Raw genomic sequence first — 19335 nt, 5'->3', positions numbered from 1 at the left:
TCTGTTAGTTTTACACATGCTTGAAGTGCACCAGTGGAAAGTCTAACTTTAAGAGTGGCCATCTGGGTTCCAACTTCCATAGGAAATGTAGCTGATTTTGATTTCTATGAATAGGTAGTTTCACCTACTCAAAAAAAGACGAGCGTCTTGCCTCTTTGAAAAGATAAATCTTATAAATTAATGAATCAACAGGTTCCCTAAAGTATGTTAACAAGTGTATAGATCAGCATTTTTATAACGTAACTGATAAAATTGAAAATGGTCATTAAATATCTGTAGTTTCCATCTGTAGATGTAAAATATGAAATAACAGATGCTCTTGAGCTGATGGCAGAGATGTAGATACTTGCCATGCTACTGTGATAACATGCTAGCCTGTTAATTTAAAAAAAAAACAGTCACCTGAAGTACATTTGCTAAAAATGAACCTTTGCAGTTAAGGAACACAAAACAAACACTTCATTACCAGGTTTTGTTGGTGGTACATCTGGGCTGGGTGTCGTTTTTGGTTTAGATGGGACACGTCGACTCTCTGTCACAGCTGAAAGGATGCACAGAGTTCTACGTTAAATCAGGAACACTGCCAGGAAGGTGGGGAGCTTTCATTTAGATTTGTCCAAAGGAAAATTGAAATTTCTTTCAGAAATCATTCCACAGAAAAATCACGACTAGCTCGTATAGTAGCAGATAGCCCACTATTACAATTCCACATAAATTAAAGAAGAGGTCAGAGGCTGAAGTGACCCCTGCCTACTCTGCAAATTGTGGCAGTGGAAAGATGGGTTACATCTTGCTTCCTGCTTCCTCCAGCCTCAGTAGCGCCACCAGAGCTCTTGTGCTGCAGAAGATTCAGGGCTTGTTTTGCTAGGGTCATGTGCATTGCACGAGAGAGGGTATTTATAAAGCACTCTAATTCATTATGCATTAAGTGGTATGTGTAACCCTGCTGCTACACAGTAAAGGTTCCCGAGTGTGCTTTAACATAGGTTAGAGATCAATAACACCTACTGATAAGCGCCAGCAGGACTGACAGCAGTGGTGGGCTATCTGAGGACTGAGGGCCACAGGGCCCATTGGGAATCTATGTGTGGCTCACAATACAGTTTGTTTACCATTGCCCACTCTGAGGGTTACCAGATTCAAAAGTTTGTTACAAAAGTGACAATGACTTAAAGCAAGGAGACGTAAAGTGAGGTGTGTGCTGCTATCATAGAACACTGTGAGACCCAGGCTCTCCCTCTGCATCCAATCAAAGTGTTGGTACAGTTCACTTGGCACACCTCACAAATTCTATACACACAAGTGTGGTTAGCAAAACTCCACTCCCTTGGGAGACCATCTTGGTTATGACAATCTTGTTGCCCACTGAGATGAAAGAGAGCCACTCATGATCCATTCACTAGCCTAGGTTGCCCCTCACTGATCTACACTCTAGTCAGACCTGTTAATGTGTAGCATATTAGTGCACTTTAGAAATCACACATCCACATGGCATGTGTGTAACTACCAAAAGGCAGCCTCGAAGCTGGGACTTTTAGAGCTGAGTGCGTGAGTCTCTACAGTTAGAACTAAAAGCCAGCTAAAAGGCTGTAGAGGCACATTCTTTCTTTCTGTAAGTGGTGGATGTCACTTCATGGGACAGTGAACCCTAGCCAGTAGGTGTGAGGGCTGCACATTGCCATACCTTGTACATAAGTGCTCAGTCTCTACTCTTTCCTGTTGGAACTACCGTTGTATATTAAGTTTTCTAAGTATTTTTTACCCTTTACTTAGCATGGCATAAAAATATTGACAGACAAGCGACACAAAGACTCTACACTGTTCATCTTCAGATAAAAGGTGATGTACAAAAGCAAACTGTAGCGGCTGTGTTGGTACCTTTAGTTTTTGATACCAGACAAACAAAACCCTCAGAACTACAGATGTGAGACAGTAGATGAAATCTTTCTTTCAACCTTTGGAAATTAAATCAAAGGTCTTCTACTGCAGAAGGGCATAGAAAAAACACTGAATAAAATACAGTAAATACAAAATTAAGATGGAATTACCAGCTTTGGTTGGTGGCACATTGGGGACAGGTGATGTCTTAGGTTTGGAAGGCAAACTCCAGGTCTCTTTTGGAGCTGTAAGAAAACAATTGGGGTTATATTGTTAAAGCATTCCAAGCATCACCATCTGACACCGGTCACAAACAAGCCTGTATATACAGTCACAAAGTACCTGCAAACTTGCATAAAAGTGTGTGTGCATGTAATGACAACTGAAAGAAAGAAATTTGAAGGGAAGATGAAATATTGTGTGGGAAAGCCTGGATGAAATTCCTTCTTCTCTTGGAACATAGCAACACAGGTAGTTTCCAATGCAAAAAGAGATTACTATGGGATGAAGGAGCTACTGGGTAGTGAGTTAGACAATTCATTGCTTTATGACTAATAGGTAAAATGTCCCAGGCCTCTACATTACCTCGGGGCTCATTTAGGTCGTTTATTTTTAAGAGGTAAAGTGTGATTTTACATTATGCACCAAACATTTAGGGTGTGTCTACACTAGCCGGCTATTTTGAAGTAGCCGGCACAACGTCGAAATAGCACGTGTCGCATCTACACGTGCCGGGTGCTATTTCGACGTTGAAATCGACGTTAGGCGGCTAGACATCGAAATCGCTATTCCCATCCAAAGATCGGAATAGCGCCCTACTTCAACGTTCAATGTCGAAGCAGGGCATGTGTAGATGATCCGTGTCCCGCTACTTCGAAATAGCGGGGTCCTCCATGGTAGCCATCAGCTGAGGGGTTAAGAGTTGCTCTGTCCAGCCCCATGGGGCTCTGTGGTCACTGTGTGCAGCAGCCCTTAGCCCAGGGCTTCTGGTTGCTGCTGCTGCTGCTGCAGCTGGGGGTCCATGCTGCGTTCACAGGGTCTGCAACCGGTTGTTGGCTCTGTGGATCTTGTGCTGTGCAGGCCGAGTGTGGCTGGGAGTGGCCCTTTAAGGGAGTGGCTTGGGGCTTTGCTGGCCCCTTATTTCAATGGGTAGCGCTTGTGTGTGCGGATGCTCCGCACTTCCTTCCAGGGCAGCTCCTTTCAATGTTCTCTGTTGCTACTTCGATGTGGAACGTCGACAGCACCAGCCCTGGAGGACGTGTAGATGATATGCGTCGAAGTAGCTTATTTCGATGTTCTTACGTTGAAATAGGCTACTTATGCATAGTGTGCTAGTGTAGACGTAGCCTTAGAGACCCATTTCACAGAGATGAATTTCATCTACCTTGCTGTGAAGAAAACAAAGTGGCCAAGAACCTGGTGTGTCACATCATGACTATGTAGAAATGGAAAGGTGAAAAATGATGGTGGGTGATAATGTGAATACTGAATTTTAGAAAATTAGTATATCAACCTTAATTGCTGCACTAAGATGCAAAATCAATATTACCATCCAACAGAGAACTGTTGAATTGGTTGTTCAATTCTAAATGTAACTGGCTCCAGTGCTGCATTAAACTGATAAAAAATTAAAACAAACACTCCCAAAAATAATCACATGAATCATTAAATTAAAATTAATCTTGCCTTATTTGTAAGAAGCATTTTTAAAAAAACAGACATCATTACAGTGAATCTTAACTCTATCTCACTCCTAACCTAGTAAGGGTTCAGTTCTACCCTTGGCACGCATGTGCAGCTGGACCTCAGACTGAGGCTCAGGAGCCATCAGTGTTTCTTTAATGCATTTCCTGTGGCTCTTTGCAGTCCATGATATTAAAACACTGCATGATTTAATTGTTAACCAAACTTAGTCATTAACCAGTCAGGATGCTTTTACTATGTTACTAAGTAATTGAGTTATCAACTTGCATTAAAGTATTAACATATGCTGTGAGACTATTACACACACACACACACACACACACACACACACACACTTCCCCCCCCTCTTCTATTTTCCTTGTCAAACTGTTTAAATGAAACAATGAATTTTTGCTAATTTGGCTCCTGAACCACAGAGGTCATAGTATAGCTGAACTATAGACAGAAGGGTAGACAGTATATAACAAAGTGATAGCTCCCTGGCTGTGCATCCTTTAATTCTATTCCAATCAGCTACTCACAGTTGAACTGGCCTGCATGCCTCATGTACTTTGAGTGAGTAATACCATGGCATTAAACATGAAACATTTTATCTCTGTGCACCTTGGTCACATGAGCACCAAGGGAGGTTTTACCAATGTATGTTGACATATATGTTGTACTATTCTTTGAAAGGCTTAATTGAACCCACCCTCACAGAGGGACAAAGCATAAAGACTAAGAGAAACCAACACTTTCAGCAGCACTGTTCAGTCTGAGGCAGGGAGAGATGAAAAAGAGGTGGGACCAAGTCCCTGACTACCTTGGCAATGATTAGCAGAGCACATAATGCAGTGCCATACCTACTCCTTCATTCCTCCTTTTGCCTTATGGAGGGTCCACTGGGAGAGTGCAACTCAGAACTATGCCCCATACAAGACAATATCTACAGAATAATCCAGGCCCTAAATACATATCTGGAGTCTTTGCAGCCGATCCAAAGGCACCACTTTTCAGAATTATCTTTGTATATTGGTCTCTTTAAATTCAGATCACAAACCCTGTAGGTTACATTATAGAAAGCACCATGCTCATGACAACAAAACTCTGAGCTACATAATGAAAGTTCTGTGCCCTGTCGGCTGGAAAGGATACTTTGAAATAAGATCAGTGAAGCCAAAGTTACCCCGACTGAAAAAGAAGGACAACTCATGAGCCTCATCTTTAAGAAAAATTGTAAAACCTGCCTCTTTAATAAAGCCATTTCACCAAGACATTCAACACTGATGTCTTCTTCTATGCAGCCTTCTTCCTCACAAAACACCCCAACCCCGCTTCGCCCACTCCCAACCAACCCCTCCATGTATTTCCAAAAAGGAGAAGACACAGACTGCATGCAGTTTGCCAAAGCCTTTCTGTTGCTAATTAACTGAATGTATGCTGGGTCTTCATTGGCTCCAGGTGTCCTGATTATCTTGGCTTTCTTGAGTCAGCAAGCTTCCTAATTGGCTTCAGGTGTTTTAATTGACCTGATTGATTTTAGCAGGTTCCTGGTATTTCTGGATTAGTCATTGTGTAGTTTACTCAGGGAACCGGGACCTATATAATCTAATTTAATCCAATGTATTTCCCCTCTATCACTCTTCTGTAGCCCTCTGGCCTGACCCTGCCACAGTATACGTTAAGATAAATAAAATATAGGAGGGCTGAATCACACCTCAGTATGAGCTACAAAATACTGATGTATTTACCAGGTTTGGTTTGTGGCACATCTGGGCTCGGCGATGTTTTAGGTTTGGCAGAAACACGTCGTGCCTCTTTTGGAGCTGAAATAAAGAACCAGAGTATTAAAATCAGTGTCCAGGAATCTGACACTGCGTATACCTGAACGCAGAGATTACGTGACTCTGGGCCCCACGGGAGAAACAGAAATACACTGGACCTTCTGCACTCCAACTGTTCCGAATCTGCGAACAATTCGAGATAGGAAGGAAGAAGGAGCTTTGCATGCTGCTGCTCCCCTCCCTCCCAGATGGAGAAGGGCAGCATAGCAACATGTTTCCTGAGGCTTTTTTGCCACGGTTCCCATAGCAGCAGGAGGCACTGCCTCAGAGAGGTAGGGGGTAGGTACATGGAGCCACATGTGCCCCACAGGAGTGGCATGCCAGGTAAATGCCCCACCCTCACCCCCACATGCCCAGACGCAGCAGTGCCCTTTCTGGCCTAGCAAACTCTTTAATCCGGCATACCTTATTTCCCAAGGTTGTCCGATTAAAGAGGTTCAAGTGTACTTATGTGAGCAAGGGAGGTGAATGAAAGTCGGGTATGCAAAGGAATTTCAAAGAAAAAGCTGTGGTGTTGCACAGTATCTTTATGGAGATTAACTAAGCAATGGGTGGGATTACTCACTGAATTTGAGCCCACCAAAAAAAAAAACCCAAGAGAAATTAAAGAAATTGCAAAACACAAACAAACATGGTTTTAGAAAGATGTAGTACTTCTTGATGCTCTAGAGAGTAAACAACTTAAACCAAAGTACCTTCCCATAAAGAAAACCATACAAAAGCAGATACGAAAATGACAAAGATACCTAGAAGAAGAAGAAGATAGTTTATTCATGAAAAAAGTGATGACAGGTGAGACATTGAGCAAAAATCTACCATGCCTACATCTCTAATGAGAAAGAAAAACAAATATGACACCTCCCATACTAAACACCATTACCTAATGGTGTCTTTGGTTGTTCAGTTCTAAAGGTAGTCGACTCCAGGGCTATATGAAAAACAAAATACAATATGAACACAATATGAAAAATCAAAATAGAAGAGAATAATTCTATTTAAAGTATACTTTATTTATGGCTAAATAACAATTGTGCTTTCATGTGTCTGCCAGCAATTAGACAATGTTCAAGAACCATCATGCTCTGACAAAGAGTTTCTCAAGCTTCATTGGACTACAGCTTCATTGGACCCATTCTGGCAACAAAAATTACTACATGACCCCAGGAAGGGGAGTGAAGCCTGAATCCCACTGTCCCATGCAGGGGTGGGGGTAAGTAAAAGCTAAAGCAGAAGCCCTGCCGCCCTGGTGGGTGCGAAAGTTGATGGCTTCACTCCTGGATGGTAGGGCTTGGACTTTGTCTTCAGCTGAGCTTCAGCAGGTCTAAAGCCAGTACTGGTCACTACATTAAAATGGACTCCTGACCCACTTTGGGGTACCAACCCACAATTTGACAACTGCTGCTCTAGAATGACAGAACCCGGCCTTTAATTGTGGGCTAATTTTTCCCAGGCATCTTTATTCCCTTAAACTGATCTTTATTCCCTTAAACTGATCTTGGTCAAATACCTGAAAATCAGAGCCTCTGTTGGGAAGCTCTTTCAGAACAAGTATCTTTCGTATGATGCATATAAACTTGTTGTGGGAGAGCCTCTGCTTGTGAACACTATATTATTAAAAGGTGTGATATCTGCGCATTTTGTTCTGTCTTATTTTAGTATTCATTTGAACACAAAACAGATTTTTTAATTGTTGTAATGAATGGACATGCAAATTATAGCACTCTACTTCACAGAAATGAAATGTCATAACAAAAATGGCTTTACCTCCCTAGCACAATTATTCGTTATGTGTGGTATTAAAAAAGGTTACATTCAAAATATTTTCTTGATATCTTTGCAGGTAACCCCAGGAAAATCAGAAAACAAAGCTGAATCTGACAGAAGTCAGTTAAGAAATAACTTTCAGTATCTTAAATTAGTAACCGAAAATATTAAAAATGCACACAGGATAATACAAGCACCTCAATTTTGGGATGGTAGTTAACATGGTATTTTTGGTATGATTACAGGAGGACAACTTGACATAAAGAGTAATGGAAAAATGGCCACAATAGAAAAGTATACAATTAAAATTCATGTCTAATTTTTCAGGTGTTTTCAGCCCATCTTTTGCAAATATCTGCAATGATTTTAAAAATCGATTGGTAAGAAGAGTTACACTTTCCACACCAAGAAACCATATTTAGTTGGTAACTTTTGGTTTTGAGTGTGACAACCTATCACAAAGAATCTATCCAAACAGTTGGGTGGGCACTTTGCTAAAAGGGATCATCAGCAAGTCATCCATGTGTGCCAACATTTAGCTCAGAATGGTGACAACAGAAAATTACAGTGGTGTTTTTGACACCACAGTATAGTAACCACTGACATTTTTTTTTCACTCTACCCATATTGAAATCAAGTTAATTGACTAATTAATTGTTTGTTTAAATACAGAATAAAGTATCTCGGAATAATGAATGATAGCGTCATGATACTTTGAATCCAATTAAACAACTGTGATTTAAATTTCTGGTAACTTCTAGCTCTTACGGAAAGAGTGATAAGACATATAATAAGGGTAAATACAAGAGAAGCTATGCAACATCTCTTCTGAAAGAGCAAAGCAGAGTCTGAAGAAATATACAAATACATTGCTCACACAACATTGACACACTTTTAAAATTCGATATTAGAAAATACTGAGTCACAGTCTCCTCCTAATTACACTGCTATAAATCAGGAATAATTTTAATTCTCATCCATGTATCTAAACATTGGTATCTGCATGATAATAGAAAAGCTAATAATAATAGAAAATAGATAACAGAAAGCTACTCAATTTCTACTATTGTCATAGATGGACAACAGCAAAACACCCAACTCATTGCAGCAGAGTTGCATTGTGTCACTATGATGTTAAGTATTTTTCAAATTACTTAAACAGCTGCTTAGAGATAAACTTCAGTAGGACAGAGAAAATAATTTACCAGGCCTTGTGTGTGTCACATGAGGTTTGGGTGATGTTTTAGGCCTCAAAGGAACACGTTTTGTTTCTTTAGGAGCTGTAAGAGAGAACATGGGTTACAAATTATTGCCTGGGAATCAGAGTCTAATGCCAGGTGTAACACAAAGAGATGGCACATTTCAAGCCTGCAGCAGAGAAACAAATCCTTATGGGTAACAAAGAAGATGAAGTCAGGTATACAAAGCAGTTTAAAGAAAAATGAGTGTGTCTATAATTGTCCAAGCAAGGAAATGGAATTCCTGATCATGTTGAAGCCCTGCTGAAAAAAAAAGTTGGAGAATAAGTTGCAAGCATAAACAGACAAGACTATGCTAAAGATGTTTCAAAAGAGACAGCCTTATTGCCTTGAAAAGGAGATAATGCACCTGTGTAATAAATACAAATTCCTAAACAAGGCGTTTGTGCCAAATACCAAACATATCCAGGAAAAAAGAGGAATTTTAATTGAGGAAACTGATGACATGAGATGATAACTACAATGTGGTTTTCTGTGAAGAGAAGAAAAAAACAAGCATGACTGGTCACTAAACAAAGTTCTTTACCTATTGTTGACTTTGGTGGTTCAGTTCTAAGTGTAATAGGTTCCAGGACTGCATCAGAAACAAAACAACAGAAAAAGCATGAAAATCTAAGCAAGGAACACCCAACATGACAAGGCTGTCATGCCCTGACACCCAGCAAGGATCAGCATAGCAGCAATGAAACAGTCAGATCTGAGACAAAGAGTAAATACTTACAACTACCAAACATGCATGTATATATAAACAAATATATTGTGTGAATGCAAAGATATAAAATTAGATTTAAATTCTCCACGTAAGTAATGTGTCTTAAACAAGACTAATTTTATTTTATTTATTTGGGAACAATATCGTTGGCAAACTTGTGTGGCTCACATGGCAAAGTTTGTAAAATATCCTAATTCTGCTAAACAACCACACTCCCTAAAAGATTCAATCTTCCATCAATGGCTAATCATGGCCTGAAGTACAAAAGTTTCCTGAATAGGGGACCACAAGTGTTACAGTTGTCCAATCAGAAACACCTGGAGATTTGTTACAAATCCTAATTAATCGAACCACCTCAAATTCCACACACCAAGTATTCACAGCAAACTAATCATGATCAATGCACAGATTAGGGAAGAGTACTGCAAAAACATGACTAATTTTGAATGAATACATTAAAAAGTCCCATTTGCTACTGCTCATTTGCTCTGAATTACTCAATTACTCAATATTTACACTCTATTATTCCTATTTACATCACAGTTGCAATAAATAATTTATCTCGACCTTTAGCAAATTTTATCAGCCTTAAATATTTACAAACTCCTGATAGAAAGGTAAAGAAAACATATTAATGGGGGTTTGTTAGAGCTAGTTGCATGACCAAGTTTAGAATGTGGTAGTTCTGGTTCTGGGGACATTTTAGGTTTGGAAGAAATGAAGTGTGTTTCAGATGGAGCTGAAAAAAAAAAAGAAAAGGCCACATTTCGAATGGTCTCAAAGAATCACAGCCTGACTCTGGCAACATGTTCAAACCATAAAAAGTGACACCAGCAATGTTGTGAAAAGCAAAACTTCAATTAAGTTGGCATGTGTTTTATTCAGAAATGACTGACTCTCAGGGTGCGTTTACACTAGGAACTAACTTGGAAGTTAACTTCAAAGGTAAACAGTACTTCGAACTAGCCTCCAGAAAGTCTACACGCATTTCTCCCTTACTTTGAGGTAGGGAGCCCAACTTCGAAGTCCTTACTCCATTCCTGTGAATGGAGAAGTGCCCTACTTCAAAGTTTAACTTTGAAGTAGGGTGTGTGTAGATGCTCAACTTCAAAGTTGCTTACTTTGAAGTTGTACTTGGAAGTAAGCAACTTCTAAGTTATTTTTGTAATGTAGACAGCCTGAAAGAGGTAAGACATTTTTGTGTTGCAGTGCAACTTGAGGGCTTCTGGCAGTGGGCAAAACCCCTGAAAACCTTTAATCACAGGAGTTGATTTCAGTGGCTATATTTGTGAGCCTGAGGTGATGGGAACAGTTAGCACGTAAATTCTGCTCTCAGGTAAATCTGTGGTGTTCCCATTGACTGCAATAAGAGAGGGATGTGTTTATCTTAAGGAAGAATTTGGCTGTTGAAGTTAAAAGAAAGTTTTATCCATTTCGTTACACGGTCACCTGAAAGATCATATCGTCAAAGGAATTTCTTCTCATACATATAACCATAATCTATATCCAAAATTAAACCCTTTGATTGCAAATTGACATTTCTGTCTTCTATTTGTGGTAATAATCTGCCTGAGAACTAAAAATTAACATTATGGGAACTAAAACCTTAGAGAGAATCTTTTCTTCTAACATCAAATGGCCAAATCTGACATTAATCAATCACTCTTTCCAATCTGCCTGCTCTATACACTCAAACTGTGTTGACATCAATGTTCAAACTTCATAGCAAACCATAAGCCGCGTCTACACTAGGCATTATTTCCGAAAGCCTGGGCTCTCTTTCAAAAGAGTGCATGGCACATGTACACACCATACACACGCTTTTGAAAACTAAATCGAAGGAATGTGCCCCAACATCAGAAATCGCTCTTCCAAAATTGAAATAAGAAAAGCTGCCCTTTGCGAAAGCTTATTTCAAAAGGTGTGTGTAGACGTTCCGCGACCCGCTCTTTTGAAAGAATGGGGTCTGCCATGGCAGCTATCAGCTGTTAGGCGGAGATGTGCTACCCAGCACCTGCGGGGCTCTATGGTCTGTGTTTGCACCAGCCTTAAAGCCGCTCGCACCCAGAAACCCCGCTGGAGGAAGCTGAGAGTGTGCAGGCAGCAACCACTGCACGTGGTGCCCCGGCACACCTCAGCCAGACCCACAGCAGCTGCCGGCACAACATGGCCAGCAGCCAGTGAGGAGAGAAGCCCCAACGCCTCCTTCTGAGTGTTTCCAGGGCTCCCAGGAGGCCAGCTGGGGGTGGGGGAACAAGCCACCTCCTGGATGGAGCATGAGCTGCAGGACTTGCTGGGCCTGTGGCAGGAGGAGGAGGTCCTGCGTGAGACGGGCACAAAGCAGCGCAATGCGGTTGGTTTCACCCTGCTGGCCGAGGACCTGACAACCTGTGGCCACCCTGCCCACACTCCAGACCAGGTACGCAGCACGGTAAAGGAATTGAGGCAGAGGTACACTCGGGCTTAGGACTCGCCCTGCCAGTCGGGGGCTGCCCCCCACTTCATGCCTATTTTATCAGGAGTTCCAAAGACTCCTGGACCCATGGGACACCACCTCCCCACCCTCCATCCTCGATACCTCCACGGAGGAGCCCCAGCCAGAGGAGCCTGATGAGCTGGGACTGTCAGCCAGCCCAATGCCAGCAGGGCCAGAGCCAGAGCCTGCAGCAGTGGTGGAGTGGTCAAGGGAGGAGGGGGACCTTGTCAAAGGTCTCCCCTCCCGCACCTCCAGCTGTGCCTCGGCCAGCTAGGCATCCCCTGACCTCGGTAGTGGACCGTCAGGTATGTACCTCACAGGGCACACACTGCGGACCACAGGGCGAGGGCTGCATGCTCGTCAGAGGTCTCCCCACACCCTCAGCAGACCCTGGCTGGCCACAGCCTAGCTGGGCTGTGGCCCTTGGGGTGGCAGCATGGCCGCCAGTGCCATTCAGCACCCACTCCCATGGACAACACCATGGCCTGCTACCGGAGAGAGGGGATGGCAGGGCCAGACTGCACAACAGGGCTGCCCTCAGGGGGATGGGGACCTCCACTGCCACCATGGGCCTTCAGGGATGCCCTGCTATTGGACAGGGAATGGGGGCTCGCTAGGCGATAGGGGGCGTGAGCCACAGGGCAGGGGATTGGTACTCACAGCTTGTCCCTCTCTTCCCTCCTATCTCCGCAGCTGTGCCATCCAATGACCAGGAAAACCTCACACCCTCCGTAGTGCCTGACAACCCCTCGGAGATGAGGACGAGGACTGCACTGTGCCACCGGCCAAACCAAAGCAACTCCGCTCCCAGAGGGGCCAAATGGGGGCAGTGGAGGACCACCACCTCGCCACCTCCATCTGCCGGTAGGTGGAGGTGACGGATCAGCACCTCCACCTTGAGGAGGGTGAGGCCACCTGGCACCGAGCAGCCTGGGCAGAACTGATGGCTACCCTGAGGGATGAGGCGTCCACCTTCAGGGAACTCCTGGCCTGGATGCCCCCTCCTGCTGCACCCCCCTCAAACCCCGTGTTGTCCCCCCTGCAACCCCTCCCACCATCCCCCCCGCAGCCCCTCCTGCTGGAGCCCCACCTACCAGCCCCCCTAGAGAGGCCCTTGCTGATGCTGTTCGCTCATCTGGGGCAGACCCCTGGCCCTACCTCTCTGTCCTCCCCGCATCCTCCCAGCACCGTTGGGGACCCAGGACCGGGGGGTACACAGATCCTGTGGCTAGTGTGGGTCAAGGCCCTCCACGCCTGCCATGCAGTAAGGGCCCCCCATGCAGGCCACCCACATCCCATGCCTCCTGTTGATAGTTCACCCCTCTCCCACCTGTTTTTAGGTGTATGATAATGTTTGGCATATTTTGAGCAACATCATTTGTTGTGTTGAATAACAGCAGTTTATTTCACCCATATTCCTGTGTGCTCATTAGGGAGGGCAGTATGTGGGAGGTCAGGGACAGTGTGTGGAGGGTGGGAGGCTACATGTGGGAGGTGACAGTGAGGGGTAAGCTGGGGGGGGTAATGAATGGTAGACCCAATGGGGTGGTTGAGACAATGCTTACCAGGGCCCCTACTTGAGGTATCGGCGCAGGGCCTCTGAGAGGCGGACACCATCCTGGTGGGCCTGGCAGCTGGGGGCAGCCTCTGCTGGCCTCAGCTGCCCACCCTTGTACAAAGGCCTCCCACTTGCTCTCCACAATATTATGGAGCATGCAGTAGGTGCCCACCCCCTGGGGAGCACTGAGGATGCCCATCTCCAGGCAAGCTAGGAGGCAGCACCACCAGCCCTTGAGACAGCCAAAGGTTTGCTCGATGACGTTATCAGCATGGTCAAGCTGGGTGTTAAACCGCTCCTGGCTGGGGGTGAGGTGGCCTGCATAGGGTCACGTGAGCCAGGGCTGGAGTGGGTATGACGCATCAGCCACCAGGCAGAGGGGCACTATGGTGTCCCCCAGCAGGATCTTCCTCTGGTGGATGTAGGTCCCTGCCTCCACCCAGCGGCACAGGCCCAAATAGCGGAAAATACACACATCATGGGTGCAGCCAGGCCAGCCCACTTAGATGTTCTGGAACTGGCCCCAGCTGTTCACCATGGCCTGCAAGACCATGGAGTAGTAGCCCTTCAGCTTTATATATTGTCCTCCACTGTGCTCTGGGGTGTGGATGAGTATGTGGGTCCTGTCGAAGGCCCCGAAGTAATTTGGAATCCTGAGCGCAGCGAAGCCCATGATGGGTGTGTCCAGGTCCCCAATGCGGACCACCCGCTGGAGGAGCATCATGCTGAGGGCACACACCACCTGCAGCAGGAGGAGATGTGCACCCATGAGGGTGTGTGGGGTGTGCCAGGTCCCACGGCCTCCTGGTCGGTGTGTGGCCTGGCCTTCCTTACCTCCATCACAATGGCTCTGACTGTAGCCTTGCACACACCAAACTGGTGTCCCATGGAGCAGTAGATGTCTGGGGTGGCCAGCTTCCAGACAGTGATTGTGACCTCCTTCTCCACGGGGAGGGTGCGCCGCATCTGGGTGTTCTCATGTCTCAGCACAGGGGACAGTCACTGGCGGAGCTTCATAAAGGTCTGTCACCGTATCCAGAAATTCCAGAGCCACCGGTTGTCATCCCACTCCTGCATGACTATGTGCTCCCACCAGTCTGAGCTGGTGGGGTAGCTCTAGAGCTGGTGGAGCACCCGGGGCGGGTGATGATGAAGGAGCCGAAGGCCTAGGGGGTCTCCTTCAGCAGGAGTTGCAGGGTGGCCACCATTGCTGTGGCCAGCAGGGCGACCACTCCACTGGCGGCAGCAAGCAGGGTTTCCAACTGCTGCTGGTTCATGCTCTGTCCTGCGGACACTGTCTGCAGGGCTGGTAGCAGCTCTGCAGGCCTTGTGCTGTGCAGGGTAGGGGTGCTGGGGAGGGGCCCCTTAAAGGGAGGGGCCAGCTATGACCTCAGAAGGGCTTGTCTGCCAGAAGCCCAGGCCATGGCATTTCCTGGCCCCTTCTTTTGAACGAGGGAGTGGCTACATGTAGGCGCTCTCTTTCGAAGGGCTTGCTGGCCCCTTTTGAAAGGACAGCTGGCCCTTTGGACGGCACAAATCAATGGTGCCAGCCCCAGCCCATCTATAAATGCTCCCCTTCGAAAGAGCATCTTTCAGCTACTCTATTTCGAATGGCGCCCTTCCGAAAAGTGCTCTACTGTAGACATAGCTTTAAAGTTTAAATGAAAAACAGTCTTCCACAAAGACAAAAAATTTTGATTTGGAGATCACCATTGAAAAAGCAATTTTTTTTTAAATTAAGAAAATATGGACCTGTGAAATTCAAGTAGGTATGGAAGGGCTAATATTAAAATAAAATTAATTCATCCCTATTCCTAGTACGAAATATTTCCAAGATGCATCTAAGTTTCTTCTTCTACTCTCAGCACAAGATTGACATTAAATATCTACTCCTTCTTACATAGATCCTACATTGTAAAACTGACATCTTTATATGCAATTTCTGCGTAAGGTGTACTGCAAGAAGAAAAATACATTCTCCTGAGCCAACACAGATGACATTTTGTAGTTAACTAGGGTAAAATTGAGCCTCAATGTATATTTCAAAAATAAAGGTATTTACCAGGTTTAGACTGAGTCATTATAGGTACAGCAGATGATTTGGGCTTCAAAGGTGTGAAATATGTTTCACTGGATTCTGAAACACAAACTTAGTTTATAGCTATCATCATTTAAGCATTAGGGTGTAAGAATGTCTTCACCCCCAAAACTATATAGCTGCACTGAAGAAACATCACTACAATGCAAACCTGGAAAAGAGACTAGAATTAATGTAAATTAATTCACCAACTAGAAAACTGTGACTGTAGGTTTAACAACAGAAGCAGATACTCTCTTTTTTTCACAGGAACTATCAAAGAATTGGGATAAATTTATGTTCTGAAGCAAAATCATAATTTCTAAATTGGAAGTCAAAAGCAAGGAGGCTATCATAAAATGCAAAGGAAAAAAACTGTTACCCAATGTTGGCCTGGGCCATTCAGGGTCATCAGAAGAAACTTTATATGTAGCTTCAGGAATGGTTGGATTTTTTGCTGTAGGAAAAAGTGAATTTAAGTGAAGATAATTAGACCCTGAATGAGCAAAGCACTTTAACAGGTACATAAATGCTTTGTTGAATAGTGCTAGATTTAATCTAAATACATACATAAGCACTTTGCTGAGAGTCATTAAAGAGAGCTTCAGACTGGTTACTTAAAAATAGATTAATGAAATTCCTTGAACATAATCTGCATAGTTAAAGACAGGCAATGTTTTAAAAGAAGAATACTTCCCGTGAGATTTGACATTGCAAAGATGAAGTGCAAAAGACACTAGTCTCCTAGTCTGGGTGGGAGAATTTAGTGTTATTTTAAACAAACACACACACACACACACACACGGCAAATTAATATTAAGAATTCAGTGTTCTGTGCCGTTATTTAGCTGTAATTTACCCCAAATGTCTGCTAAAAGCCCACTAAGCAGTAGAGGTATTGGTAATGTGCTAGAAAATATTGACCTCCCATTGTCCGGCAAATTCCCTCTTCCGGCACTGGTCAGATCCCAAGAGTGCTGGATGAGAGAGGCTCAAACTGTATTTTAAATGTGTATAGTCTAAATAAAGTTGGCTTTCTGACACGATTATAACTGTAATTATTTTGTCTTCAAAATAATCAGATTTTTAACCTGATATATATAAAATGTACACTTTTAAAACTTTAAAATGTTTGGGAAGTCACTAAATGAATCAAAACAAACTCATTTATACAGTTTGCATTTTACAAGTGCCCCAAATCTGGGTTAACTTTTCTGAAGCAGTGCCCTGTTCAAGTAGTAAATTACAGGAAAATATTTACAGTACCAGGTTTATTTTGTGGCATTTCTGGTACGGCACTTGCAGAAGCTTAAGGTTTTGAAGGATGTGCTGAGGTTCGTATGAACTATTATAAACTTATCTTGCCACCAACCAATCAACACTCTTTTCATCAAAGTGGTTTACTCTTGGGGCAAGCTGGACTTAAATTCTGTGGCAAATTTCCCACGTTGTCGCAAACAGGAAGGTTTGTGGAAGTGTCTTTTAAATTACAGAATTAAGGTGTGTAATGAATTCAGTGTGAAAAAGACTAATGCAGTCAATATGGAAGCTGCTGATTTATTTCTTTTGAGATAAAATTAAATTTTATGCAGTCCATTTTTTTTTCAGATTTGATACCCTGAAGACATTTCTGGAAAAGTGACTACAATTAGTAGCTCAATTACAGAAACTGTCCTGTAGGAAGATGGACATTTTCACAGTTGAGTAAGATAGCAATTAGGTAGAATGACAATAGTTCCCAAATGGAAAATGCCAGGTGCTCATCAGAGGACATCCCCATTCTGTTGCTGGAAAGCTGCCACTGCCCCACCTGCTGTGCCAGGTTCTTCATCCTTGGAACCCCGCTGAGAGGGGTTGCGTGTATGGCCCCTGCAATATTCTGTTGCTTGGTGGCAGGAAAGTTGCTGGAGGGGATAGAGGGGAATTGCATGCTGGAATTCTGGAATGCTGCTTTTTTCCCCGAGCCCTAATTCCTACTGAAGGTGGCTGGCATCTCTGCTTGCCCCCTCCTCTCTGCACCCCATTTTCTGGAAAAAGTGGACATTGATTCCATTTTGCTTTTGCCAACTGACCAACACAACAAGAGCAAGTAGGTCAAACGCCTACCTTTGTGGCGGGGGGTGGGAGTCAGGATAGCCAAGAGACAGCTTAAAAAGGGACTGCCTGGCCAAACTGGGTCACCCTACATATAAGGCTTTGGGTAGCAGTCCAGACCTGTGAGGCAGTTTGAGATTGTGGGATGAGTATATTATTTGGATGTTCCTACTATATGAACATCAGTGAAACAAAGCAGCCATTGTCATATTCAAATTGTCATATTCGAGTTCCAGTCATTGCCTAGTGAGGCAAACAGGGTAGTCTCCACCTTCCAGAGTTATCGTTTCAGGGTGTCTGCAGACTAAGATCTTGTCTATATTGGACACGTCTGTACCAATATAGACACCATGAAGTATCTATATATTGTGTCAATGTAAAATGCATTCTGCTCCACTGTAACACATCTAGACTAGCAGCTTGCATCACAGTAGCTATACTGTAAATATTTCTAATATAATCAGGAGCGCAGGAGTCAACACAATATTGGTTTTACGTTCTCATAATTCTTCCAACACTTTTGTTCAAACCTTGAAGGCTAGAAACAAATTTCATTAATGTAACAAAAGGTTAGATACCACAGATTACACAGCGCATCAATCTTAGTTAATGTTTGTAAAATGCCTTAAAATGATGACTGCATTATTCTTTGGGAAATAAAACTCCAATATCATCGCTGTTTAATTCCTGCAAGAGGTTTAATTTGCAAAACTGAAATAAAATAAAACAGAAATAGGTCTGAACGGAAAAGTCTGAAGCCAAAGCCAGATTCCACACCAGGTATCCTAGAAGAATTTTCTCTACATAGGTCTGAACACCTCCCTCCCCAACAACAGTCTTGGGAGATTTTGAATCCAAACCCAGAAAAGGAGTGGAATTTCACAACTAGACCTCAAGAGAGTGATTTAAAAAAACAAGCTTAGAATACCTGCAAACTTTATGGTCTTTGAAATCTAGATCAGATACATTTGTATCTTGTTGTACAGTTTGTTATAGGTCTGCACACAAACAAAAGCATTGATTTGGACTAGAATATAGGATTGTGCTTCCACTGGGAAAATAGGTGCCTGTCCAGAGAGCCTGCTGAATATCTCTATTTAATTATAGTAGCATTTTAACATTAGCACGAGAATTTTAATGGAACTTGAGAAGTATGTAAGATCTTGTATGGGTCTTTTAATCTTTAATGAATAACTGTTGTGAATGGATGTCTCCAGTCAATGAAAGGAAAATCAGCTCCTTCTTGGGTAAAGGTATCAGAATTGCTCCCTGTGTTTTCTTTTATTCTTGTACTTAATACGTTCATTACTCATGATTAGATTTCACTGTTGCCTAATCTGAGGTATTAAGGACAACTTTCATTACTCATTTAGGACACAATATTACTGTGATGGGATTTCTGCCTCTGATTTAAATGGGAATAAGATTTCACACTTAATAAATACAAGCAAAAGCTCTCAGATACATCATGGGCAGATATAGCACAGGGTGGGAGTTCATCACAAAAATTCCCAAGCAGAGTTTAAGGTGCAATGAAACCAAATTCCTAGGGGGGGAAAAAAGTCAAAAAACAAAAAACAAAAGGAAAGATGAACAGCGCAGCTCAGATGGCAGAACCAAACCCACTAGAAAAGAGAGTGAAATTCAGTCAGTAGTTATGAATAAGTAGGCACAAAATGTCCATTCAGAAAAAGGAAAATTCTTCCTTGATGAAAAGGAAAAGCACAGAAATGACAATTCACTAAGGAAGAAGTGTGTCATCATTACCCATTGTAGATTTTGGATGTTGAAGGGTCTTAGTAGTAGCAGTAACGGAAGAAATCTTAACAGTGATGGGCACTGGAACAGGTTCCTTGGTTGCTGCTGGAGTAAAGGACATTATCTTAAGAGAGGTGAAGCCAGATCTATGCCTTTTCAAGGGTTTTCCAGTGGACATCAAGATTACAACATGGCTACTCCAAATGTGCCTCAAATTCTACCCTTCCTTTGA

The 19335-nt window shown here is 43.3% G+C and overlaps 1 protein-coding gene across 3 annotated transcripts in view; it reads right to left on the bottom strand.

Moving 5' to 3' along the window:
• ABI3BP (ABI family member 3 binding protein) overlaps window positions 1-19335 on the bottom strand; it is a 451725-nt gene that overhangs the window by 108845 nt on the left and 323545 nt on the right. For all 3 annotated transcript variants that reach the window (XM_074999360.1, XM_074999369.1, XM_074999377.1), the window contains 9 exons: window positions 19113-19208; window positions 15634-15708; window positions 15237-15311; window positions 8955-9002; window positions 8375-8449; window positions 6286-6333; window positions 5313-5387; window positions 2049-2123; window positions 467-541 (listed from right to left, as the gene is read on the bottom strand). In XM_074999360.1, the coding sequence (XP_074855461.1) occupies window positions 467-541; window positions 2049-2123; window positions 5313-5387; window positions 6286-6333; window positions 8375-8449; window positions 8955-9002; window positions 15237-15311; window positions 15634-15708; window positions 19113-19208 (642 nt within the window). The remainder of the gene's footprint in view (window positions 1-466; window positions 542-2048; window positions 2124-5312; window positions 5388-6285; window positions 6334-8374; window positions 8450-8954; window positions 9003-15236; window positions 15312-15633; window positions 15709-19112; window positions 19209-19335) is intronic.

The sequence above is a fragment of the Carettochelys insculpta genome, chromosome 1 (assembly GCF_033958435.1).
Source record: "Carettochelys insculpta isolate YL-2023 chromosome 1, ASM3395843v1, whole genome shotgun sequence".
Taxonomy (NCBI): domain Eukaryota; kingdom Metazoa; phylum Chordata; order Testudines; family Carettochelyidae; genus Carettochelys; species Carettochelys insculpta.
This window is presented reverse-complemented; position numbering and strand designations above follow the sequence as displayed.